At 44.5% G+C, this 26,810-nt stretch overlaps 1 protein-coding gene across 2 annotated transcripts in view; it reads right to left on the minus strand.

The window, feature by feature from the left end:
• FN1 (fibronectin 1) overlaps nt 1–26,810 on the minus strand; it is a 54,700-nt gene that overhangs the window by 12,958 nt on the left and 14,932 nt on the right. The window contains exons 12-32 of one of the 2 annotated variants that reach the window (XM_086616137.1): nt 25,941–26,084; nt 23,436–23,557; nt 22,052–22,229; nt 21,754–21,930; nt 20,006–20,134; nt 19,799–19,888; nt 19,060–19,254; nt 17,355–17,627; nt 13,855–14,121; nt 12,155–12,249; nt 11,633–11,801; nt 11,240–11,326; nt 10,188–10,379; nt 7,587–7,859; nt 6,350–6,532; nt 5,264–5,353; nt 4,421–4,690; nt 3,905–4,021; nt 3,303–3,467; nt 2,449–2,604; nt 1,529–1,642 (exon numbers count right to left, since the gene is read on the minus strand). In XM_086616137.1, the coding sequence (XP_086472263.1) occupies nt 1,529–1,642; nt 2,449–2,604; nt 3,303–3,467; nt 3,905–4,021; nt 4,421–4,690; nt 5,264–5,353; nt 6,350–6,532; nt 7,587–7,859; nt 10,188–10,379; nt 11,240–11,326; nt 11,633–11,801; nt 12,155–12,249; nt 13,855–14,121; nt 17,355–17,627; nt 19,060–19,254; nt 19,799–19,888; nt 20,006–20,134; nt 21,754–21,930; nt 22,052–22,229; nt 23,436–23,557; nt 25,941–26,084 (3,486 nt within the window). The remainder of the gene's footprint in view (nt 1–1,528; nt 1,643–2,448; nt 2,605–3,302; nt 3,468–3,904; nt 4,022–4,420; nt 4,691–5,263; nt 5,354–6,349; nt 6,533–7,586; nt 7,860–10,187; nt 10,380–11,239; nt 11,327–11,632; nt 11,802–12,154; nt 12,250–13,854; nt 14,122–17,354; nt 17,628–19,059; nt 19,255–19,798; nt 19,889–20,005; nt 20,135–21,753; nt 21,931–22,051; nt 22,230–23,435; nt 23,558–25,940; nt 26,085–26,810) is intronic. The other variant, XM_086616138.1, reaches the window with a different exon arrangement.

The raw sequence follows: 26,810 nt of genomic DNA on the forward strand, positions 1-26,810 counted from the left end.
GGTACTTGATTCTCCTCTGTGCTGCACCTTGCACACGTGCTTACACCCGTGCAGAGCCCGGCCGACAGCCAGACAGCAGGAAGGCAATCTTGGCCTTGTTGGAACCAAAAGGAACCTGCGTTACCACCTTCAAAGCAGCCAGAACATCAACCCTTGCCTATATTTGAGTGCCCCTTGACACTGAAACCCCTTTTACACAACTCTAGGAGCATTAAGCTACCTTAAAGTGGTCAAGAGCCAAAAAAGAAACAGCCAGTAACCAACTGGGTGAGTCTGGATTCATGCTGCATTTGCTTTTCACTATTGTAAGCTGCTGTGCAAAGTGCCAGCCCAAGGAGAATCAGTCCCGCTATTTTCTTTCATAAATTAATATCCAATTAACACATTTATCACGAAAGCAAATTACTCAGTATATGATATTTTCAAATCAGTTAGAAACAAACTTTTCAGCTTTGTATTGAGTGCACAGGGAGCGTCCACAGGTGCAACTGGGTGATACACACACTTCCCAATTAGAGCGATTCATCGGATTTTCCTAGCAAGGTGGGAGCTCAGTGCCAGACAGCGAGGGAAGCGAGCCTTGCTCCACAGCACTCTAGTGTGGCTGCCACAGAGCTATACCCATTTCATTCACAAAATGGGAGGATCTGGCATATCATTTTTATATTGGATCCAAATTATGCTTTTCTAAAGGATTTCAACTTTTTTTACTTGCCATGTTATATATATGTCTATGTTTTCTAGTTGGCAAAGGTGATTTTCGTCCACAGGTCTGTTGGTTTGAAATTGTTGCGGACTCTTCGCGTCTCTGCAAAGCTTCAGGGAAGGTCCTGTTGTCTTCAGGACAATTATGTCATTATCTGGGGCTGAGCTGTGGTTTTGAACACAAGCCTGAGCAAGGGAATAACGTGCATGCAAATCCCTACCCCAGAGGGGTCCCTGAAAAAGGCACTTTACATCAGAGAGATCCCTCTGAGTTACATGTTCCCCCTCGCCTCCTCTTTGTGTCCAGAGCAGTATGGCTGCTTTGCACAGGCAGATACAGCCAGTTGAGAGCTGAGCTGTCCTGTCTGCTCCCATGCTTCATCTCGAGTTCTTGATAACTCCCGTGGTTTCCTTTACTCCCTTGCACAGGGCGAGTGCTCCCAAGCCAAGCCCGGTCCCTTATCAGCAATCACCTTTGCCACCTAGCTCCAGAAGGGAGATCTTTGTGCATTTTTTTTCCCACTGATTGGCTGAAGGTAAACAAAACCCAAAAATATTTAGCAGCTTTAGTGAAAGAAAATCAGAAGCACAGCATTTTGATGGGGTGGGGAATTGCATTTTGCCAGTGTTTGAGGGAGAGGGACTGCATTTTTGCCAGCATCTGCAATTTAGGTGCATGGTACTTATCACAGGGCAGACCACCTTGCATTCTCCTGGAGACCAGGCACCTGCCACTTGATTTCACTGGGAAAGTGACACTGCACGGTAGATTCAGACATCAATAGATAACATTTGGGTTGTTACCGTGAAGTGAAATACGTACTGGTGACAGCTGTCTCCACCAAGGGGAGGCTCTCTCCGTTCTGATTCTGAGCGTAGACGCTGACCATATACTCAACTGTGGGCTGCAGACCTTCAATGGTGACTTGTGTTTGATCTGGCAGGAGAGAACAACATTAGTCCACCTGCAGCTGCACAAGGCAGCAGAGAACTGGCCTCTAAGTAGCCTTGAAGGAAGGGCCTGTATAATAAGCCATACCATGGATAAACATCATTAAAACGAGACGGGATTGACATATCGAGTTTGCCTTTTGCTTTCACTATGATGCTCTGGCAGTGCACGACGAGGCATCTGCAATTTGTACCTGCTCCAAGGCCCCACAGCTAAAAGGGCAGGTTAGCACAGTAGGAAAAATAAAGCGAGAGAAGACCAGCTTTCACCATTTCCTGGGGTAGGACTGACCATTAATTCAGCTGCATCACAAGCATCCCCGAGTGCTCATCTCTGCAGATCCCACAAAAGGCACTATGTTCCCGAGAGCAACCTGAGAGCTGACTCAGCAGGCTCTATGAGGTCAAGCCTGTAGCATCCGTGACTGAGGCCATGCTATGACCAAGGGTCACATTATGTGACCTCCAGAAGGATTTCAGAGGAAGTTTTGCTGCATGCTAAAGAACCCAATGGCATTCCTTTGAAATCCAGGTGCCTCTCGGCGACACCGAGGTTGCCAAGAACAAACCTTCGCAGCACAGTGGTGTTAAAGAAATGGGAAGCTTTTGGAGAAAAAAATTGGCCTAGCTTCACCTGAATGAGACCCAACTGAAGTCAGCAGATTGGCAAAAAATGGTAGAAGCAGGAGAAAGTTTGGCATCGAGCATACGCTTAGTGCCTGATGGCGTTGCTTCTAGTGGTCATGTCTTGCATTCCTTGCAGATCTGGTGAAGGATGTCAAGTACTCTTACCTGCAGGGACATTTTTAGTTTTCGTGGGCCCGTGTCCTTTCTTAGGGACAGCTGTCACTCGATACCCTGTGACTGGGGATGTTGAAGGGAGCCATCTGATGCTGATACTGTTGTCCTGGACGTCGGTAACTTGCATCTGGGATGGCGTGTCTATTTCTGTGCGACAAAACCAGGTTTTTCTGAGTACATTGCTAGAGGAAACCCTCCCTCCACTGCTACCTCCTAGCTGAATTTCATTCTGCTCTGCCTTTTTTAGGCTGTGCTTCTTAGAACAGAAAACACATGTTGGTATTGGTTTGTCCCTCATGCTACCCCAGAGCAAAAAAGCTTTAACAATGATGTGAGTAACTGACCTCATATCAATGTCAGCTGAGGACTTTTGTTGTTCTAAAGGCTACTAAATGCCTTTATCTGCAGCTACAGTAAGAGGAGGATTATGCTACATCCAGATCAGAAGTGAGATGACAGTCCTGGAGTTAGAAAGTGAGGTCTCATAAGGATCACGTAATGTGACAGTGCACCAGAGTTAACCCAACAGTGATCCCATAATATGAGAGCCCAACAGGATTTCCACTCTGCAACAAGCAGGCAAATATTGCTTGTATCCCCATCTGGACTCCACAGGGTCTCCCTCCTCCAAAAGTCCAAGTCCATGATCCCCTTCTGTGTCATGTCAGTATCATGCTGGGCCACCACGATATGCAGCTCCACTGAAAATGATGGGCTTACAACATAGCCCATGACTTCTAAAAGAAACCAGGGATCAGTGACAGAAATTTATGGGAACAAGCCAACGCAAAGCTGTAGGGGTTTCTGTGGGTTTTTTTGTTTTGTTTTGTTTAAACAGGTCTCACCTGTTTTGTAGGTGACAGTGACTGGCTTGCTACTGGCAGGGCTGTCTCCACGGCCAGTTACAGCGTACACGGTGATGGTATAGTCTACACCAGGTTTGAGGCCAGTGATGGTAGCAGTAGACATGGTGCCAGGCACTGTAAACTCCTGCACAGGGCTGCTTCCACCTAAGGAGGGTAGAGCGGAAAAAGAAATGTAATGGATCTCTAAATCATACATTTAAAATCACTACAAAATCCAGGACAATCCAATATGCATCCAGTTGAAAGCAGGACGCTGTTGATTTCAGTGGTTCTTGGGTCAAAATCTTTTTCAGAGCTGCTCAAGGAGAAGAATAAAATATGTCCACAGAACCACTCCCAAAATGACTGGAATGCTCCAGGTGCTCTTTCTTTTTGGTAGATGAAAAATGATTTGCTCTCCTTTTTAAAAAAAAAGACACCTACATTTGACAATCTTCTCTAAATACGCTGCGAGAATCTCAGAGATACAAGAGGGTTTTTGTCTGCTATGGTCAAACTTGCCTTTGCTATTTGCTGTGGCTTCCCAGCGGCCTCAGAACAGGGTTTCTGGTCTGTGACTGGCCATAGCAGCCTGTACTCACCTGTTTCACCATAAGTGATCCGGTAGTATCTGACTGTCACTGCAGGAGCATCCCAGGAAATCACAAGGCTGGTTGGGCTGGTGGGGGTAACTTCCAGGTCCCTTGGAACATCAGACACTAGAAAAACAAAGAATTGAGAAAGAGTTTAAAAGCAGTTAATGTACATCAGCTGCATATTCCACCTGTCATACTGTGCTCTTCTGCTACTCATCTGCCTTAGTTTTAACCAAGTGCACACACTCTACAAGTGAAGTATCTGGTTAAAAATCATCCAGCATTGGACTAGATTTAAGGAAAAAAGTTCTGCTGGCCCTAAAGACATCTGACTTGATCTGAAAGTAGCATGGGTTCTCCCACCTTTTTCTAAATCAGGCCCTACCTCAGGATGACAGGCACTTCCTCCTGAGCAGAGTTTCACCAGCTGGTAGGGAAGATCTGGTTTAACAGCAACTACTTTGCTAGAGGACACTCAAAACCTTCCCAGTAACTTTTAGCCAGTGTTCTCTCAAGGCCTACCTGTTGTTTGTTGGCCGACCAAGGGCACGCTCTCCTCCCTGCCGTGGATGGCAGTGATGCTGACCACGTACTCAGTCCCTGGAAGCAGGTTAGTAAGGGTGATGGAGTTCCGTGAGGGGGGCACGCGGTCCTCCTTGGGCCTGCCAACACCGTGCTCTGGGTGATGCCGGATTTTGTAGCCTGTAATGGTGGCACGAGGAGCCATCCAGTGGACGGTGAAAGAGTTAGCAGTTATATCCGAGAAGTCAAGGCCAGTGGGGGAATCAAGACCTGGGTATTCCAAAGAAAGAAGAGACCAAGCTCAACCGAATGACTGGTCATCATCACCACCACCATGTTTCATTAAGCTCAGTACCATGACAAGGCCAGATCCTAAGCCAAGTGCTATTCAGCCATGGAACTAAACAAGTGTGTGTTCAGGATCAAAGCCAGATGCACAAGCACTGGAATGCAACTGCAGGAAAAGAATGTATGGCACACGCAGACAGCACAGCATAAAACAACGCCCATGACCAGCAAACTCCCTCACACAGTTATGAAACAAGAAAGACTCAGTGATGGAAATGATAGGCTCTGCCTAGGCTTGTTCTCCAGCAGACACTGCTGGTATATTCACACTAGGGTCTACAATGCTCTGTTTAAAAGCAACAGAAGTTCTGGCTCTCAGACATAATGAAATGCAAAATTTCCTAGTGTTTCCCAAGATGTGCATCTGCATTGCTCTTTGATATCTAGTTGACCCATCAACAAGGTAGCAATACACAAGAAAGAGCAACAAGTCCCTTAATGAATGCCTAATGGATGGCATTAATCACACATCTGTCTCAGGGTGCATCTAAGTACCTGTTTTCTGGATTCCAGACAAAGGTGCACTCTCATGTTGCTCAGAAACACTGTAGACTCTCACCAGATATTCAGTACCAGGGAGCAGATCTGTGGAGTTGAAGTACAGGAATTTAGACATAAATTTCTTAACTAATAGCTACAAGTCGCTCAACCTACACAATTATAACTGTGGTTCTTAAGGGACGCAATCAGGTTTCGCTTGATGGAAGATCTGAGCCTCCAGGACGGTCAAAAATGTAAATCCATTCTTTTTGTGGCATTATGGTTGCTTGCAATGTTTTAGCCCGAAGGAGCACGGCATCCTGTATCATTGCTTCAATAGTTTGTAGAGACTGGTTAGAAGCAATTAGTTTTCTACAAGATCTTTTCTACTTATCTAGTAGTTTAGGTAGGCACCAGGTCAGACCTTTAGCTGATGGAAATCCTTGGCCCTATTCCAATTTGTAACACAGCTATTCTAACTCAGACGAGCTCCAGATTTGGTCTCTTATTCTGAAAGTAGGTGTTGCCTTTCACTCAACCAACCGGATTCTAGGATGGAGAAAAAAAACCTTCAAATGTAGCACAGCTTTTGCACCAGCAAAAATAAACATCTGCCCCAACTTTGAAATGCCATGTCCTGTAAGGTTCCAAACAGTATGTATTTTCTGGTCCCAAGCATATATAGCCAAAGGAGCAACGACCTTTTGCACGTTCTGATCCTCTCCCTGAACCTCTGCACTGCAAGTCCTTGACATTTTTGGCAAACCAGGTGAATAATACGTATTCACTCTTAATACCTCACCAGGCTGCAAATCAATGCAATTGCCTCACAGTCTAATTCATCATTGTCCTTAGATTGATGGGAAAAAAAACCAACAACAAACACTTCCCCATGGTTTGGCTTTCACTTGGGTAAAGCAAGTGACCAAACCTCATTTAGTGGGAGTTTGTACGAGGCGACTTTGACATCAGCTTAGATCTGCTGAGCATTTGTTACACTTAGAGTAAGCAATTTTTCTTTTGCCTCATCTTATGTCATGTCTCCACCCGTATATAAGGGGCTTCTTATATTTGCTTGGCTTATGTACGTAACCCTCTTACTTGTCAAGATCACCATGTTGTCTGAGGGTGAAATTGTCAGCTCGGCAACGTCCTCCTCCTTCTTCACAGGCGAGTAGCGCACCAAGAAACTGCTCAGAACGATGGAAGTCGGTGCGGTCCAAGTCACCCTCATCGTATCGGGCCCCACGTTAGTGAAGCGGAGATCGGTGGGAGGAGGCACAGCTACACAGCAAAGAGCAAACGTATCTCAGTTCTCTGAACTCGTACAAGTTGGTCAAGATGTATGTTCAGGAATCACCAGAGAAAGTATCTCATGCACAACGGACTACTGTGTCAGCCCCATGCAAACTGACTTCTAAGCTACATTCGGTTCTACGATAGTGAAGAGAAAAATACGTCTGTACTACTGTCAGGCTCCTTTAACCTCTTGGCAATTCCCGGTTCTTTAAATATTCCCTGTGGGGCTAATTTGAAAACAAGGTAGCAGGTTTCAGTAACGTGCTTCTTGCAGCTGGATTCCACATTACAGATGCAGAGCCAGGAGAGGTTTAAAGTTGCCATCCAGCAGCTTACAGATGGAAAAGTAATCTCATCTACAATTCATACATGCACACACGGGAGAGGAGAGGGTATATCACTAATTTCCTATGACTCTACTTCTACTCGTGTCGAAGGATTTACAGCCTGGGGATTTTCAAACACAATAGGATTTCATGCAAGAACCAGTTTTCAGCTTGCCTTCTGCTCATGCACTAGAGAGACCCTTGACGGTGTGGCACGGCTGTCACTGGCGTGTACTCGGAGCGGTGTGTCATCTGCACCCTTTGGGGCATTGTGGAAAGAGTGGGGGCCACCACTGAAACAGGCTGCTGGAAGCTCAAATAGCTATCAAGGCTGGAGGGTGTCTGCTGGACTGCTCCGCCCTTTGGCACTCTTGTTTTGAGGAATCACAGTTTAAAAAAAAGTCTGGTGAATATACAGCTCACATTTCGGGCTCTTGATTCCAGCGGGATCCCGGAAATCTGAGCAGCACAAGGTGAATGTGCCTGGCAAGTCTGCAGCCGTTCACAGTATTAAAATGCCTCGAATTAGAAAACCGAGCAGTGCGTATCCATCCCCAGCTGCCACTTAGGAAAAAGAGCAAATTAGGGCTGTCTGGCTTCCCCTCCAGGTGAGCGGCTGGATTCCTCTTTGGACAAAGCCCCGTCATCCCGACAGCCAGTGACAGCATGAAACACCGTCCACGTCACAAAACACAGAAGTTTTCAAAATTCACCCGTTTGCTGTGTCAGAGTGGTAGGGGCGCTCTCTCCGCCATTAATGAGTGTGATTACACTGATGTCGTAATCAATGCCCGGCTCCAAGCCTGTGACTGTGTAGTATCCTACTGAGGAGTCCACAAAATCTTCAAAAATAGGGACACTTTCTCCTGCCGCAACTACTGTGATGCGGTAGCCAATAATGGTGGAGGCATTTAACGGGGTCCACCTCAGGCCGATGCTTGAGTCAGTTATGTCAACAAAGCTTAGGTCAGTGAGTTGGGGCACCTCTAATGAGTTAAAGAGCAGGAAAGGCAAAGACACACGGAGGCACAAGAAAGACAAGGGAGAAAAAAGCAGTGTTCATCACCATTAACATCGACAGAACTTTGGAAGCAATTGCGGTGATATGCAGAATTTCCCTTGGGGCTTAGGGGGAAAGGAGGGGGGTTGGTGGTTTGATTTTCTGTGGGTTTGTTTTTTTTTTTTTTTCCCTTTTTGTATTGTACCCTTCAATGCAGTCCCCAGCTGCCTCTCCGGGCAGACAGAAGCTGAAATCCCAATCCCCTGTGGCAATGCACTTCCACTTTAGTCGTACAATTTCCAAGAAGGGCTACATGAGGCACTTAACGTGTTACAAATTTACTTTAAGCAATGACGAGCCATAAAGACTCATAATTTTCTGATGAAAATAGACACAGAAAAAAACATACCAATTATTTTCTTTTTGCGGGTAGAATACAAGAGAACAAAGTCTATTAACGTATAAATTAAACAACTCCTCTGAAATAATAGTTGATTGACCCTTTAGAATTTGTCTTGTTCAAATGGTAAGTCTAACTTTTATCATTGGAATCCTAAAAATATCAGCTCCTTTGAAGGGGCTGAATTGGCCTACAGCCCCAGCTGGTAAGAACCATCACAAAGCTTCAGGGTAGATCATCCACTCTCTGAACTATTTACACTGGACTTGGAAAAAAGTCTCAAATCCCTGTAATGGCTTGAGGATCTGGCCCAGAATTCCTCAAGTTCTACTTACCACTAACTGCTGCAATATATGTGCTAAAACCAGATGGTACGGAACGTGAATAATAACATGGAAAGATGGCAAATGGTTAAAAATGATCTTCAGATGAGAAGTATTCTGTAAGAGCGACAATGTCCCCATATTGAGAGGTTATGCCCAGCACATGATGTGGCCAAGAGGCTGACTTGATTTCTTGGCTAAATTGTTCAAAAAAATCTCAGAACCAAACCACTGAATAAACACTTTCTTCTAGATACTGCCTAAGTTTTTTATGGCAAACAAGCACAGCTATAACTGTTTGTCCTATAGATATTATTCCTATAGCAAAGTTGTTCTTTTCCTGTATGTTAGGACCAACAGAATTGGCCAAGGGGTGGGGAATGTTAGATGCATCTTTAATTGACAACGGCCAAACCCTCAGCTGCTCAATTCAATAGGCTGGTATTGATTTAAGCTACAAGATTTGGCTATGTAACTTCAGCAGGGTGATCCTGAAATCAGTGGGAGCTAATGGATGTCCTTCCTCCCTCAGGATCAGACACCAGCAGGTGAGTCAAAGATGCAGGACTCGGTATCCATTCTGTTGGATCATTAAAAGTTAGCTTGAAAAGGAATTATGGGATGGTAACATTGCAAAAGATTGGCTTTCACGACAGTGGTTACGATCTATTCTAATGTCTTTCTAGGGAAAGACTTATTTTACAGAATAGATGCAAAAAAACGCCAGTTTTCTGTAAAATCATTGTTTATCCACATGGAATGCATGTACCATATCACCTTTAAAGAGTGCCAAAAGCCAGAGACACACATTCTCAGCTTTCCCCCACCAGAAGATGGTGAAGGGCTAAAGCTACTACTGCTTTAATTATGCAGTAATTAATATTAGTTCACCCCCAGGGAGCACACAGCACCTCAGTGAAGCACGGAAATTTTAAAGCGGTGTTATAAGAGCAAGCAAACACAGTAGCTGGCATCATTTCAGGGCTGAGCAGAAACAAAAACAAACAAACAAAGCCCTCGCAAAGGAAAACGAAATGAAACCATTTGGGGAGATGCATATTAATTCTGCTACTGTGGCCACAAAGGTAGCTTCTGCAGTCATCGCAGCGTGTACCGGGAGGTGGCACACACCACTTTGTGTCCCAGAAGTGCTACAGTGATGGACCTTTCAATCTTGGCTTTCCTCTCCATTGCACTGAAGTCATTTTCTGCCACTATCGCTGCCAAAATTTCTCCTCTGCTCGCTTCCCACTCATACCTCTCTTCACCTACTTCCCATTCCCACCAGTGTGCTCCAGATGCCGGGGTGCTGCAGGGCCAAGTTAAATCTCTGCAGCTTAGTGTGCTGATACAACAGATCCTTCTCTTTACCACTACCCAGATGACAGGCAATGTAGGCTGTCCACACAGAGAAATACAGGGTGTAAGAACTGCTCTGTCACGTGCTGGTGCATGGCTATTCTGTTTCTTGAGACTAGATATAAAGTCTAAGCCCTCTGCCACCAGACTAACAAGGGTTCTGTAATGTAGAGCTCTCGGGCTCAGCAATTTGACTTGGAGTAGCTACAACTGCTGCTCATCCTTTCCTTACCTTGTGTGACGGTTTCAGAGATGGGGACGCTCTCCTGGTCGTCCTTGACTGAGTAAACGCTGACATTGTACTCCACACCAGGGTTTAGGTTTTCAAAGGTGCAGGTGGTCTGATCTGCACCTACTACTTCCTCCAAGGTCGAGCCCTGCTGCCCATTCGTAGGAGCAGTGGTCACTCGGTACCCGCTGATGCCTGCAAGACAGATATACCAGTATGCAGTAATCTCACGCTGTATTTATTGACATCAGGTCTCAGTAGGAACAATTGAAGCCAACACATGACATTTTACAAGTGATTTTACCACCCTGAGCCCAGCAGGCAAGAGGTTTGCTTTTGTCAAGCACCCCGAAACGAGCTTCCTAGGAGGCAGCCATGCCACTCTCACAGCATAATTTCAGTTCCCTTTGAGACCTTACCAAACTGAAAATCTCACGACGTGTCAAGAAAAGATTTCATAGATTTCTAGGTTGGAAAAGACCTTAGAGATCATCCAGTCCAACCATCCCTAATTCCCCATTAAACCATATCCCTAAGTAGAATGTACCTACTGACTGAGAGTGGGGTTTTCAAAAGCTTTCAATCCTCGTTTTGTGGAAGTCAATTGTACAGCTCCCACCAGCTATTGTGGGAGAAGAGTTCATTTTAAACACTTTCAGAAATCCCATGCTTACTCCCAATGACATGAACTTATTCTACATTGCCAGCAATTTTTTTGGTCCATTTTGCTTTCCTTCCCTTGGACTGTTTATAAACCACTGGGGATATTTGAAGAAATCCTTCAAATATCTAAACCAGCTGAAATACTTAAACACATTCATACTCCAAAAGAGCATTTTACAGGGAATGTAAATCACAAAGAGTCCTATGGCAACCTACACTTAAATGTGAATTATATCCTTGAATATATCTAGAAATATGTACATCCTTCCTTAAATGACTCAACGCAAGCTTCCTATCAATGTCTCCTTGATGAACTGCAAGGCACCACAGAACAAACGTTAGCATTCTGATACAACAGGAGGTTTGAGCATAGTGTGAGTTCACACAGTTACCTGGAGTTGTGCTTCTATCCCAGGAGACTACCAGGATCCCAGTATCAGGATTGGGCTCCAAGCGCAGGTTGGTTGGTGGAGACAACGCTGCAAGCATTCGGAAAAACGGGTCATTTTTGGCACTGAGAATCATGCCAGCTCCCTCAGCACCCCTCCTCCCCTGGTTATATCCTCACCCTTCAGAATTAGCTAAAAAACATTCTCCTGAAGTTGTGACCCTGCACTGCGTGAGCTAGTGCTACTGTCACCTATGCATCAAAAAGAAAAACACCTTCCAAACCACGACAGGAGATAAAGACTAGAACCAACTCCCAGAAGACAGCCATTCATCTGGGGAGCACAGAGGAAGCAAGTGGAAGAAGGAATAACTGTGGAAAAGCAAACGTGTCGTACGTGTAGTCACTCTCCTGACGATCGGAGTCTCTCTCTCCTGGCCGTCCATGAGGACCGTGAGGCTGTAGGTGTACTCCACGCCAGGGGTCAGGCCAGATATCACGATGCTGCCAGAATCAGAGATGACCTCCCGGGGAGCCTCTCCACCTTGGCTTGGGCGCACACCCAGCTGCAGAGAAGCAGCAAAGTTTGCTTTTCAGTCTCAACACTCCTATTCCAGGTAACTATCAGCACCCTGACTTATCATCCCACACGAGCGTCACGGGTCCTTACGCTGAACGCCAACTGTTAATCCTGTAACTTGTGCTTTAGATGTCCCACTGATGAACTCGACCTGAAGCCCAGAGGACATGCTTGCATTGATCTCTGTGACCTAGACCTGCCCCTGTAAGCAGCATGTCTTCTGCACCTCTTTCCTTTGCGCTACTATCTTCACGGCAGCCCGTAGAAAACAGCATTGATCTGTCCTCCCTATCAGTGACACAAGAGGAAAAAGAAACATGGGACTCCAGTTTCCCCTACCTTGAAACCAATCCTTGGGGCAGGTGTCCAGGTGATGACAATAGAAGTCTCGGTCACTTCTGTGTTAAAAGGAGGAACAGAGCCAACAGGCTGATCTGTGAAGTGAATTGAGAGAGCTGAAGTCTAGCTGCTGTGATGGCACCAAACAGAAAAGCTGACCTACAGCGGTCCAGATAGCAAAAGGTATGGAATAAGAGCTGAACTATATGGAATAAGAGCTGAACTATATTACTTTTGAAAACCCAGTGATTTGGGAGGGATCTGACAGAAGACTTCTGTCTGCTGCTAGGCCTGATAGACACAGTATGCAAGTGGTCTAATCACAGCCCATGTTTTTGTTGTTTCTGAGGAAAACGAAAATATTGAACTGGGCCTTGTAAGTCCTCTATGCATCCCACCCCAAGAATTTGGAGAATTTTGGTTTTGTCATGATACCTAAAGTGTTCCTTTTCTTCCTTCACCCACCATATGCCATTCAATCAGCAGAACACCACACTCTTGTCTGTCATCCAGCTGTCCCAGCTAGGACCATCTCATCCCTCACCAACACCTTCAACTCTTTTGAGGTCAGCACAGTTAAAGAGAGCTCAAAGTCAATCTGAGGCATCTGTGGTCTCACTGATATCTGTCAGGAGCATTATGCAGAAGCCAAAGCCTTTGTGAAGCCGAGAATCAGTCCAAATAACTCCACTGAGTTTAATCTGAATTGATCTCGTTATTCATGAAGAGACTTGCTTCATTAATCTATAGTCTTAAACTGGACTGGTTTCATTCAGGTAAGCCAGAATTTGAAGGCAATATTCATCCAAGAGATCCAGTCATATCCTAATTGAGAAATATTTATAGATAAGGCTGTTTGTCAGCAAAAAGCACCTCGCCAAGGTCAACAATGTTTCACTGCTGAAAAGTTTGAACCCTTATTTTAATTTCATATTGTTCTAAAAGAAACCACATTCTCTTTTGAAAAGAGGATGTGGTTCTGGGCTTGGATGGCTTTGAGTTTTGTTAGTTTATATGATAGCTTCATCATTATTTGAACAGTGAATCTATTTGTTCTTTCTAGAAGTATGCATGGGCTCTTACAGAACTCCCTTTCCTCCCAAAATTTGCTTAATATTTCTTCCAAGCCAACAGCTCAAGTACAGATGATTGAAATGTAAAAAAAACAAAAAACCAAAAAAAACCCAATTAGAATAAAAGAAGGATAGAATGTAGAGTTTGTGTCAGTTGCTGTAACCGCAGTTGAACTGCCTTAGATGGTATGGTTGGGCTTGAGAAACGACTGCCTTCAGCTTTATCCACATGACTGACTAATTATTCCTGCCCATTTTAAGGGAGCTGGTTGCTTTCCTTGATTTGTCATGCAAAAACCAAACGACTGGAAAGATCAAGTAAAATTAAATTTCTTTGTCATTCAGTTAAAGAAAAACTGAGGTACCAGTAGTAAGTTTTCCCTTCTGTTTTTAGTCACCAAAAAAACCTGAAATATATTTTACTAAAAGCTTTTTGATGCAAATAACTCTAATTTTCCTGCCAAATAATTCAGAAAGAAGAACAAGGAATATTTCCCAAGCAGTTCTGCTGGAATACTCCTTCAAAAGGCTTCTTCTGTAAACCAACTCACAATAGCCACTTTCAGCACAAGTTTTGAAGAAGGGCCAGGGCGTTAGGGAAGAGGAATATGTGCCTGTTATACTCACAAGTTGTGAAGACTCCAGTCTCTCTGGCGCTTTGCAAGTCGTCTTTAACTGCCACAAGGTACACCGTGTACTCGGTGCCAGGCTGCAAGTTCCTGAGCAGGTACTTGGTGGCAGAAGGTCCCACATTGTAGGTCCTGGGTTGACCTCCTCTTGTGGGACCGGCAGTCAGCCGGTATCCGGTGATCACAGCACGGGGCCGTGTCCACAACACCAACACCGAATGCTCCGTGGTATTGAGGAATCTCAGGTTGGTGGGGGCATCAAGCTCTGGGGAAGAAAGAGCGTAGCATGCATCAATTTTCCAGCCGAATCTCTACTTCACCCCTACTTCCAAAGCACGTCCATTACCACGGGGGTACAATGAGATTGTTGAGCCTGTATTTCTCACTTAGGGCATGAGCATGACGGAAGAGAAGAGAGAAGGTGGGGATCATGAGAGCGCTAGAAATAGAAATGAAATAACTATATCCATGCCTCAGTGCCATCTGGTAATATGCTGGGCCAGGCAGAGCAGCACATTCCAGGCTGCACCAATTTGGGTCGCTGCCATACTTGCCATCCCACGGGGAAGTCAGGCTAACGGCTGAGGCAAGACAGATGAACCCAAATGCTCTCAGGAATTTCAATAGTTTCTCATGAATGCTGAGCATTTTTTAAAAATCAGCTCAGTTTAGACTTGTCAGCATGAGCACAGAAACCTATCTTTAGCTCTTTTTCATTAAAAAGATTTATTCTTTTAAATCTTTGTCCAGTCCTACTCCATGCCCTCTCGAAATCCTTCCCAAAACAAAACACACACACACCCCCCCGCTTCGTCATTTTAATGTAAAAATAAGTAACAGTCAGCAGCTTTCTGCAGAAAACCAGTTCCTAGATCTACTTAAAAATAATCACACCATGGAACTGACTAAACAACAATTCTAAGCATGCTCATCTCTCCCACGGGACTCATGCAAGGGCTTTCATCAGGCTCTTTCCCCTTTTTATCACTACCTCTGGGAAGCTGCTGAAACCGATAAAACCCAGAAAACCCCAGAAAACAAAAGGCTGAGGCTACACAGCTCCTTCAGCACTCCACTGGAGCCCAGAGAATGGCAGAGATGTCACTGCCTTTGGCTGAGACAAGATGAGGCTCGGAGGGGAAAAGACACTTCAGCAATTTGCCCCCAGGCAGGCAGGGTAGCCCTGGCTGCAGCGAGGAGTTTACAGCATCTACAGGGCAAGTTTCCCCGTTTTTTCCAGGCCCTAATCGTACCCTGAGATTAGGAGCAGCGAGGAGACGTTCCATCAGTGCTCTTTTTTGATGGCAAATTCTTTTTTTCTCCCCCGCGAGTATATAACGTTTTTGTGATAAAAATTAATGTTTTCATCACTCTCTCAGTGATTCAGCGGGAAGCAGTTTTTGTCTTTTTTTTTTTTTCTCCCTAATTGTTTTCTCCCTTTTTGAGGAGGGAGAGAAAAGCAAGCGAGGACTTCCTTCTCCGACCACTTGAAAAGATGGGGGAGATAGTTCTAGAAGACAAAGGATGAGGATGACCCTCCTTAGGCCCATCTCCAGCCCAGGGAGGCTGGCCCATCTCCAGCTTTATCACCTCTTGGTACTTAGATCTGTGCTAAGTCTCATCTGACAAGGATTGTATCTTCCTCCAATTTGTAGCCTACAGTCAGTTCCGTTCAGCACAACTTAATTTGCCAGCTCTATTAGGCTTTTATCACTTCCTCTACCCATACTAAAGAAAAAAGGGGAAGATTAAAAAGCCACACACACACTCAGAGTTTATTTGTAGACTGCTTTTTAACGGGAGGCCAAAAAGAGAATCACATTTACACCGTGGGAAGAGACTTTTGCTGCAGGGTTTTCCTTGGGAACTCTGAATGATTTCTGTTTCCCAGGACTTTCGATTACAGGATGCAATTTATGTGAATACTTTCTGAAATGTGGTTTAAGCAAAGCAGTTAAGTGGATGATCACAGCCTACAGAAAATGATTCCAGACATTTGTAACTAGCCCTGTGCTGTCTGAATCAAATGTCTGTGCTTCGATGCACACCTCTGTGTGTGGACTTTCAGAGGGACTCTACACCTAGCCAAGGCTCCTGAAAAAAAACCCACAAAAACTTACAGAGCTAACTGGGAACTGAGCTCTTCTTGTTCTAAATGGTTCCAAGAGAGTTCAGACTCCTAAGTGGCATCCTTGCTTTTGAAAGCCTCACTGGAAAGAGGAGGGAGGGTGTTCACATTATCTGTGTCGTACCCAAATTGCATACTTATGTCAAAAGATAAAACATAAGGATCCTATTCTCCCTTCATAGTCAAGGGAGATGGGAAGAGGGAGAGGCACTATTCATGGCTCCTAACTTTATGGATCTAAGTAAACAGTATTTCTTGAACGGCATAGCTATATTCACAGATTATCCCATTTCTTTTCCTTCCCTCTCATTTATAAGAGCTGGACCAGACTCTCAAAAGTTGCTCTCATGTACTGAAAAGTATCAGAACAGCAGCAGATGTGCATAGGTGGTGCTTTGAATAACGTGACACGATCGAAGACTACCACAAACACTGAGTGACCCTTCTATTGCCCTGTTCAAATGAACCACATCCTAGGTTCTGCTTGATCTGCTTCCCTTGGATTAGAAGTGGAGATAGCCACCCAAACCCATGCTAAACTTCTCTTCCATCTGAAAGGCAATATCTTGCCCAGCCTCTGCTCCTCTCTTCTCTATGCTTCTGCAAAGCAAAAAGCAATGCCTGACAGACTGTGTACTTCACTTGTCATCTTGCCTCACACTGGTGACATGCTGCACTACCACTAGATCATCGGCAATCGGGTTCTGAAAGATCCTGCATGACCCTTCCTGAAAAAATATATGCTCCCCATGGCTTTTGTCAACAGTCCATTGAGGTCGCTGAAAACCAGTTTCCCAGGTTTCACTGGGATGACAGTGAAATTTCAGCCTGTGGAAAGCCAGGCCTGACCTGGCAAAGCTGAAATGCAGTCGTTTTAATGACAAGGCTTGTCCTTACATGTGCATGTAGAACTCCTGCTGCTGACAGTGGAGCCAAATAGGTATGTAGCTGTCAGAAAGGAGTTAGGGATTTTTCAGAGCAATCTCAAAAAGGCTCCTAAGTCATGCTGAAATCTGCCCTAAGGTATCCTCAAAAAAAAAAAAAAAATTACAGGCTATGATCTGTGCTGTAAAAGAACTGCGGGGCCCATCAATTCTCAGTCAGTAATAAAAAAGTTGAATTCCAGCCATGCGAAATTGTTTTAAAGTGCCATGAGAGTTAAACTCCCATTGGAAAGCCCTGGAGGAGGATAAATCTGCTGAAGAGATCATTGTTTGAGTGAATGAATTCCCAGCCCTGTCATCCTAGTTATGGGATACCTCCTGGGCTGTAACCGTTGCACTTTAAGTGCTCTGTTTATGTATTTCTCCAAGCGACAGAGAAACATGCACTTGAAAAGGCTGAAAAAAGCAGGAAGGAAAGACACTTACTGGTAGTTTGCTGTCCAGTCAAAGGTTTGCTCTCCCTGCCGTGGTTTACGGCAAAGATTTTGAAGAGATAGGTTGTTCCTGGGAGCAGGTCAATAACTTCAGCAAAAGAGCTCCTGGTGATGGGCAGTCTCTGGCCGTGTTGGCCAGGGCGATTGACAGGGATCACTTCCACTCGATAGCCAGACACCTGGCTCTGCGGTGGGGTCCACATGATGGTGATCTTGATATCAGAAACCTCCACAAACTGAAGATCTCTTGGTGAAGGAACTTCATCTGAAAGCAGAGCGACAGAACAGTGTTAGAGGGAGTCCTGAGCAATCAGTAGGAGAAGCTATGGGTTTACATGGAAGAAAAAAGAGAATTTTGATTGAACGGTGGAGAGTCCAAGTATATTTACCATATTAAAAATGTCACGGTAACCTTACCTTATACACACATTCCCAGACAATATTTAAGCAGACTCAACTGAAAATATAACTACAGTTTAGCTGTTTAACTTTAAAGTTTAACTTTAGTTTTAAGTATTTTAGGCCTTCAGTCATAGAAGGCATCTTGCTGTCACAGAAAGAGAACTGAAAGACGATGTAATATGCTACCAAACTTCAACTATATGCAGAACCAAAAGCTTTTTTTGGGGGAAAAGTACTCCAGGGGTTAGAAATAGGAACCTTCTTTTAAAATTAAAAGAGAGGGTTTTCAAAACCCATGGCATGTTCTGAATGTCTATAATTAACTTAAAATCCATCTTTTATAATTCAGCAAGTGCAGGGGCTGATCTGGCCTTACTATAGTCAAAGACAAAATCCAGTTCCCTCTGTGTTGGTCCAAGTACTGCACCCTTGAATTCCTATGTTCAAATTAAGTTTCTTTAGATTAGGACTGGTACTGCCCTAAGGTTAACCAATGCAGATTTTTGGAAGATGTAGATGCCAAACCATAAAATCATGGAGGTAACTTCATCCCTGGTAAATTCCCATTTGCAAACACGTGCTTGCAACTTGCAGGACCATCAAATTCCACTGCTACCACATCAGATCCAAATTCTTTCACTGTCCTTTCTTTTGGTTTGGCTGTTCAGTCCAATTGGATACTTTAGGAACCCTGAAACCATTATTTTTTTAAATTGTGGGTGCCACAAGTTTAGATCATACGGTGTTATTTCGGCACATCGGTCAATGCCGAGCAACCTCCCATCCCCACCGACTGCAATGGAAAATAATGGTTAGGACTGGAAGGGAGAGGGAGAAGTCAGGTGAACGATTTGGATTTGTGTTGTGGTGTCTGAGCACATAACCTTAAACATCTGCAGGCCAAGTACTGAGGCAAAATGATTTACCAGGCTGTTAAGAAGATCTCTTAGCAGAATCCCCTTAGGACAACTTCGGAAACTCTGATCTATCTTTTCTGTAGACACAACGCAAGACCAACCTTTTGACCTGCCTGCAGTCTGATCCCTGGGAATTCCAACCCTATTAACGCAGAGTGGTGGCTTGACTGTGTCAATTCATAAATGAGTGTGACTTTGCTGTAGAACTTCAAAACCAGTGACGTTTAAAATTAAAAACCACAACAACGACAAAAAAATCAGAATTGAGTCCATTTAAGGATTCATTAAGCTAGAGCAACGTAAGCCTGCATTATCATTTTGGCTCTATGTACTAAGAGAAAACTCAGTGAGTGATATCCAGAATATGCTGCCCATTACCTGTGCGTGGGACGCCTGTGGTTTCCTGTTGGATGAAGACAGGAGTACTCTCCTGATTTTCTTCCACTGCGTAGATGCTGATGTTGTACTGAACACCCGGCATCAAGTCACTGAGCGTTACAGAGGTTGCAGTGTCAGGCAGGTTGAGCTCTGTGCTGCTGCCTTCCACAGAGGGTGTGTAGATAATTCTGTAGCCTAAAGCAAGAGAAGTATATATAGTCCTCAGCCATAACCAGTAAGGCAGCACAAGGAATGCTAGAAACGAGAACTAAACTGATCTCCCCACTGAGCTTTCTTAAAAACAATCCCGAACTTCAGTGGGACCTGTGGCTTGCCTCTGCTCACATCCCATCTACAGATCACACACATATAACACCTTACAAAGCATAATCTGACCTGGATTAGAATATTTCTGAGTTTTGACATGTGGATTTAGGGTCTATACAGTTCTCGGGCTTGTTATGGGATGGTCTGGATGACAGATCCAAAGAGAAGGTCATGGGTTTTACTTAACACAGATCCAGAAGGAATTGTTTTGCACCCAGCCTCCTGAATTACTTGGTTCAAGACAGTGAAACCAAGCAAATGCTAAACTGCCCATGTGCTTTCCAACTGGTCTCTCGGACTGGGCAGAATTAGGCACCAGCCCTCTGCCCCAGAGCTGTCCTTCATTTGCTTTTTTACCCAGATTTCAGATGCCACCAGCAGTGCAAAATGCGTGCACTCCAATTAGACTAACCTGTGATGGGAGCCTGTGGTCTGCTCCAGCTAATGACAATCGATGTGTCATCTACACTTTCCACGGTGTGATCGGGAGGTGCATCAGGAGCTGTTTAAGAGAATAAATAGAGGAAGACAGCAAGCATGAAGGTAAGAAGTAACAAAAATTCATTCAGCAAACAATAAAACCAGCTTTTAAAGTGCAGCAACACCCACCCACCCATACCTGTGGTCTGTGAAGTAGACAGGATCAGATTCTGCTCTCCTTCCTCAGAGATCTGATAGACATTAACAATATACTTGCGACCAGGAAGCAAGTCTGGGATGTTGACAGAAGTGGCTGTGCTTGGAAGATCTAGGGAAGGTAGGAAAGAAAAAATTGCCTTAGCAGTTTTAACATTTTGCTTTCTCTCCAAATGAAATAATTGAGACCTCTGCTCTAATCTGGGCTGAATCACAGACTTCCTGCAATGAAACATCAGAAAAGTTGTGTGGAGAGTTGGGACAGGTCTCCACATTCAGCAAGCAGACAACACCTAGGACAGCAAGGCTTGGTGTGTGATGTGGCAGAGCGACCTGAGCAGCAGCCCCTTGCACACTGCTGGCATTTGGCCATCTGGGCTAACGAAGTACTCGCTTCATAACCGGTTGTATTTCCAATACAGAAATATAATATTGGGACAATTTTCACATGAATAGGTTATGTGGAAAGACTGACTCACGAGTGGAGAAGAATGACATTATGAGAGCTGATGAACATCTCTCCCCACTCCCTTCCCCCAGATGTCCACCTACATGCCAGATGTAGGAAATTCCCCATGAAGCAGCTCCTTACTGGCCAGACTGAAGCCAAGCATCTTAAGGGAAACTGGGAATTGCCTTTCAATCTGCCTGTAAACCTCTGCCTGTGGACAGATGAGCTCAGGAGCTGCTTCACAACACAACTCAGCTGTCTGGGCAGCCAATGTGCAGACAATAAAGGTGGTGACAGTGCTGGCAGTCCCCATGTGAGCCACTTCTGCTCACGAGTCCAAGCCTGTGAGTCGAGGGGAGCAACAGTGCAGGGAGAATTATGAGGTCAGAGGATTACTCTTCTTTTTCTCGTGTCGTTCTTCTATCACACTCATGTCCTCATAGCTATTAACCTCGAATCCTTGTGAGATATTGCTATTACCATTGTTAAGACAGGAAGTTAGGAAAAAGAAGTTAAGATTAAATTATGTGTGCTGACACAGGCTCTACAGTAGATGTTGGAGAAATGGATTCGATTCCTAGGTCTGAGTCCAGTGCCTTTAACCAGCTTCCTGGCTTACCTAAGTTGTCACATTATCAAAGATGAATAAGATCCAATTCAAACAAAACAACTGACAGAGCGGCCTGGAACAGACATCCATGGGATGACAAGTAGCCAAGAAAGGGCATTTGGGAAAGATTTCTCTCTGTCCATTCTGATGGAAGGACAAAGGTATAGCAAAGGAAATTAGCCAGGCAGCAGGTTCAAAAAACCAGACTCGGTTCTCTTCTCATCTGCACTGCTGCTCACTTCTGGATGCTGTGGAACCTAGTAAATTTACATTATTTCAAACAAACAACAAAAAAAAAAAAGACTGGACAAACTCGTGGAGCTGAAAAGAATAGATATATCTACCCACAGTTATTACAAATCCACCACCCCTGGCTCAGGGAGTTTTCCTCTGCAGGAGCCTGGGACAGCATTCTGAGGGGATATTGCTGTGTACTTGCCTTGTTCTCACAGTCTTCCTTGGACATGAACTTACAGCTGTCAATGGAGAAAGGACAATGAACTAAGTAAGGTTCTAATCTGAGCTAGTCCTGCCACTCTCGTATCCTAATGGAATCATATTGAAAGATAGCAAGGTCCTCCCTACTTACACTAACTGTACTGATTGTCACACAAAACAGCGATGTGCTCTTAGCGACGCTTTGGTCTAACAGACTCCAATATTGCCTCACCAAGATACTGCGGCTCATCGCCCTCCTCGCTCAGCTCATACTCAACACGGAATCCAGAAACCGTGTCAGAAGCAGAAACCCAGGAGACAACAAAGCTGTTGGCTGTGATTTCAGTGACTGACTCTGAAGTAGCAACCACAGGAGGAAGAAGAGTTGTCTCGCCTGAAACTGTGTTGCCTACAAGAGAGGAGAAAGAGGTTTAATTAACCATCACTACTTTTGTGTTAACTGGGATGCATGAAACAGACTTAGGTGAAGGAAATTAGTTTTTTTCTGGATGCCCTGCTGTTCAACTTACTTGTCACTGCTGTGGTGCTGGTTGTAGTAAAATCAAAGCGAGTGACTTCTTTGTGGCCGTACCGCTGAACACTGATGAGCTGTCCTTCATATATCACACCAGGCTTCAGGCCTGAGATGGTGTAAGAGTTCTGGTAGCCAGGGATAGTGGCTTCCTTCCACTGCCTTCCAGAGTTTTTCTGTAACCAGGACACCCAAATAGTGAGAGCCCCCCCTAGGCTGCAAGCAGGGGTATCTAGTGACCTAACCTGCAACATGGTTACCAAGCACTGTGATATTCAAACACGAATGTGACTCAAATGGCTTAAAGAGATGTCAAAAGAGATGAGAAAGCTATGCTGGGAAGCAGGGCTAGTGATATTCTGGGTGATAAAGTTTTAGTGGGACAAACTGAAAAACAATCTAGCTTTGAACCTTTTGCTTTAAAAGGAGCACTATCTGTAATATATACACTGAACTCATTTCTTTATCAAAAAAGGATTAAGGCACGAAGGAGTGGCTGGAAAATGCATATTTGAAGGCTGTTCACAGTAACAGTCTAAGCCATCATCTGAAAACAATATACAGAAAAGTTCTTCCCTTCTACCCTGCATTTGAACTCTATGGGAAGCTCTAAAATAATGCTCCATCCTCTGAGGTTTGTACTCCAGTGCTTTAAAGTCCATTTCATTCAGGCCTTGATCCAAGATACACTGAAGTCAGTAAAAAGACTTTAGTGCCTTTAATGGCTTTGGATCAGGGCCTTTATTGTTCTCTTAATAACGAGCAGCATCGAGGTACTAATGTTCCTAATCATTAAGTGGTCTTTTGTGAAGCTGTGCTCAGGGGAACTGTAACACAACTCGTCTACGTTGGTTAAAACTAATCGCTCCTCAAACATGAGTGAGCCAACAAGCAGTGGTTAACCAGCTTTGGTTTAGACTTACAGAAGATGGAAGATGACTGTTTATTTAATCCTACGCTAGCTGTTTATGTCTTCGGATCCTACTCATTTTTACCTCCTCGTTAATGGGATAAAAGCGATCCCAGTTGCCTCTGGATATGCACATGGTACTAAAACAATGTTTCTTAGTACAAAGGAGCTTCCTCAAGGATTTACATAAAGTGAGGAAGGATACAAACTTATCTCCTTGCTGTGCTAGTGCTTTGGTTAATCAGATACTTCATGAACACAGTGACCAGTAAAGTTTGGGCAGGAAAACATCAAGTGTTTATACAGCACTGGTTGTCTTTGATCCTCAGAGTAACTGTTGACCTCCACAGGACAAGGACACTGAATTAGCAACTAAAGTTTGCTGAAATGGCGTGGGCCACTTCTTTCAGGCACCAGAAAAAGCCAAATAAAGTATTTTTGATGAAAGAATGATGATGAACGTGGCACTCACGGGTCTCCAGCGCAAGATGTACTTGGTGATGTGAGATCGTTCGGGGGCGTTCCACTGGATGGGGTGTGAGTTTGGCTGATTCGCACTCTCTGTGATGATCACCTGAACAGGCCCAGTTGACCCTGAAAAAAAAGAATTGCCATTTTTAACATACTGGGGATGCTTCTCTTCTGCCTTTCATCAAAAAGCAAGAAAGTTGTGTGGCTCACATACTATTTCTATACGTGGGAAACAAGTTATATTGTCTTTCTATCCTTAATGCCTCCCTGCTACTTGGAAAAGTGATGAATTAGAATATATTCTGGGGGGGAGTTAACATGTGCTGTTAGAGTTCATTTCCTGTGAGTTATCAATGGAATAGAAAACCAGAGTGGTTTAGTATAGAAAAAGTCTGCGAAGCAAGGTCATATTGCTCAAAGAGGGGGAGCTTTTTAGCAACTAACTACTTTCATCGAGTAATATCTTCTGCACCGGGAACAGGGAAACAGGTGAGAAGTGTCTGCCCAATCCAGGGCCGAACTTGTGGCACGGTGAGGGCAAATTCCAGATCTGTCACTGAATACGCTCTGCAGAGAGCCACTAATATTTTACTATTATACTGAATTTCTTCATCAGCTGATCTGAAACACTGAATTTTCATGACTCTGTGGAGCACTCCACAGGCAGTGAGGCATGTCTTCTGCACACAAACCACACCAGAAGGGTTGGTGGAAGTCCTGAGACAACTCAGACCCATAAACTCATGAAAATACAAGTCCAGCAGTGCTCTAATGCCTAAGCCTACCGATTGCATTTAGCTAGATCAGGCTCTGGCACATTTTCTCCACAAAGCTCTCTAATAGAGAAGGAAAGGTTTTACAATCCAGTGGTTCTTCTTTTGGTCCCTCCCAGCCCTGCTGGGGAGTTATTGCTGAACACTCAGCAACACTGTGCTCGTGTTAGTTGTCAGAAATGCCAGTAAGGAGCACCCTGGAATCTGCAGGAAAGTGTCTCGTTTTAGCCATTAAACACCTTCACCCTCCTCCCGCTCCCAGTGTTTCTAATTATGATTTATTTGGACAACTGTGTAACATATATACCTGCTCCATATTTAATGGGACTTCCTGGCAAACAAACCTGTGCCCACATGCAGAAAATTTCAAAGCTCACCTAACCCCAAACCTACATTCAGAAACATTAGATTTGGTTTATTTACACATTTTCAGTCACTCTTGTGTCTAAAGAAGCCCAGAGCTCTGGTCTCCAGACTGGAGACATGCGCATTTCACATAGCTCAGGGAGATGTTTGTTTAAGCAGTCTGACAGGAGTCACTGAGGCTCAGCAAACCCCAGTAAGAAACTCAGGAAAAAAGTCCAAAGGTGGCTTGCTTCCTATTCTTGCCCTCCTTAGTTCACTGCCCCAAAGAAAGGCAAGTCCACAGTTCTGTCTGCCAAGTGTCCTTCTGCCTGGTCTCTGGCTCTTTAGCTGTATGGCCATGGACAGAAATGCAGCTAGTTCATGGAGAACACCGCTGTATACTCAGGAATACAGGTCAGGTTCAACAGGGTGCTGTCACAAAGGCCTTCCATACAGCGTGTGTGAAGCAAGTAACAGAGAAGAGGTACTCGTCTTATTTACGTGAAACATGTAGCTTCAACAGGCTTCCAAGGGGCTAGTCCCCTTCTACAAGCAGGGGAACCTATATGAAAACCCTCTTTCTGAATGAGCCTCATTCCCATTCCTGCCTTGCAGGGCACTTGGGGTATAAATACACTGCAGCTAGTGAGTGGACTGACTCATTTTAACCTATCTTGATATAAAAGCAGAGAACCATCTCAGCATTGAAGCTGCTACATTCAATCCTTACGCAGTTCCTCCGCATTCATGCTCCAAGATGAGCTGCAGAACCAATGACACAAGCGTAGTCATCTACACCCAACAGGGAAGCCAAAACCACAGCCTTACTATTCCATCTTCTTCAGATTAAGGTAGTGGCAGTTGCAACTTTGAGCAGGAAAGAGATTTCCCTTATCTTGTTCTGTTCAGGGAACTGAAACTGAACAAGTCAACAAACGGGCATTGCCTGCCCCTATAAAGATTTCCTGGAACTGACCGGGCAAACGAAAGTCCAAATATTTAAATTCTTCAGGGCACCGATCAGTAAAAACACTTCATTCTGTGGCTGATTTTGCTTCTGCAGTGAGTGGAAAAGGGAAGACTACAGATGCAAAAGTTTTCAGCAATAGAAAGGGAAGGTTGCAGGTGCGATATCGCTGAACACCAAAAGGCAATGTAAACCCAAGTTGTTGTGTGAACAGACAGCCATTCTGTAAACTAACCCAGCCCCTTCTTTATAATCACGACACCAGTTTGTGTCTGCCAAGGGAGGGGGCGGGAAATGGTTTTGTTTAAAAAAGGAAACCAAAAGGAATAACGTACAGAAATCTGAACAAGTGAGCAGTGCAAAGATTGCTTTGCACGTGTCTTACTCAGCAGTTGAGTGAGTTACCTGTTGGATTTCTTACCAGGATAGGTCTGCAGAGGCTGGCAATGCCATTCTCCAATACCACGACCATAGCAATAGCACTGGTATCTGACACCATGGACATACTTCTCCCACGAATCTCCGATTTGGTAAAAGGTACGGGTTTCTGAATCCTGGCACTGATCTAAAGGCACAAAAGAGACAGTCAACCATCGCGTGTTACTGAAACTGTAGTGAAAAATCTGTGCTGAACACAGAAGAGTAAGTCACAAGAGACTTTTACACAAAGAAATGTAACACCAATGCTTATCTGCAAATACAGTTACATAAAGTGGCAACAGAGGCTGAATCTCAAATCGAGGTTCTTGACATTGCATGTGTTAAGTTAGATACTGGGGGGCTAACTCAGCTGTGATGCGTTTCTTAAGATACTGTCAAGTACAGGCCGTCCACCTGGCAAGCTTCCCAGTGAAGTCAATGGGGTGTTCCTTCAAGAAAGGGTTTATTTTGAACTATTGTGGAGCCAAACAAGCTCCAGTCAACTAAGTTCATTGCTCGTCCAAAGCTAAACCATGCTGCTCTCAAGGAAATCAGTGGCAAAATTCCTACTGGCTTCAGCAGATTCTGATTTCTGATTCAGTCACATGTTGCAAGTTGAGGACAACCTGTTGATTTTCAGCACTCTTTCCAGACATACCATTGTATAAACCAAAGGAGGACAGATCAAATCCTGAAATCAGCTTAACAGGTGTAAATACAACACAGTACCAGTGCTTCAGTACACTTCCTAGTCTGACCTATACCTGTGTTTCTGTCTCAACGGAAATTTTCAGTGAGAACTGGTGTTATGCTTGCTTCGATAAACAGGAGCCTAGTTGAGAGAGAGCCAACAACATCAAACTGATTGCAT

This window comes from Tauraco erythrolophus, chromosome 8 (assembly GCF_009769465.1).
Source record: "Tauraco erythrolophus isolate bTauEry1 chromosome 8, bTauEry1.pri, whole genome shotgun sequence".
NCBI classification, from domain to species: Eukaryota; Metazoa; Chordata; class Aves; order Musophagiformes; family Musophagidae; genus Tauraco; species Tauraco erythrolophus.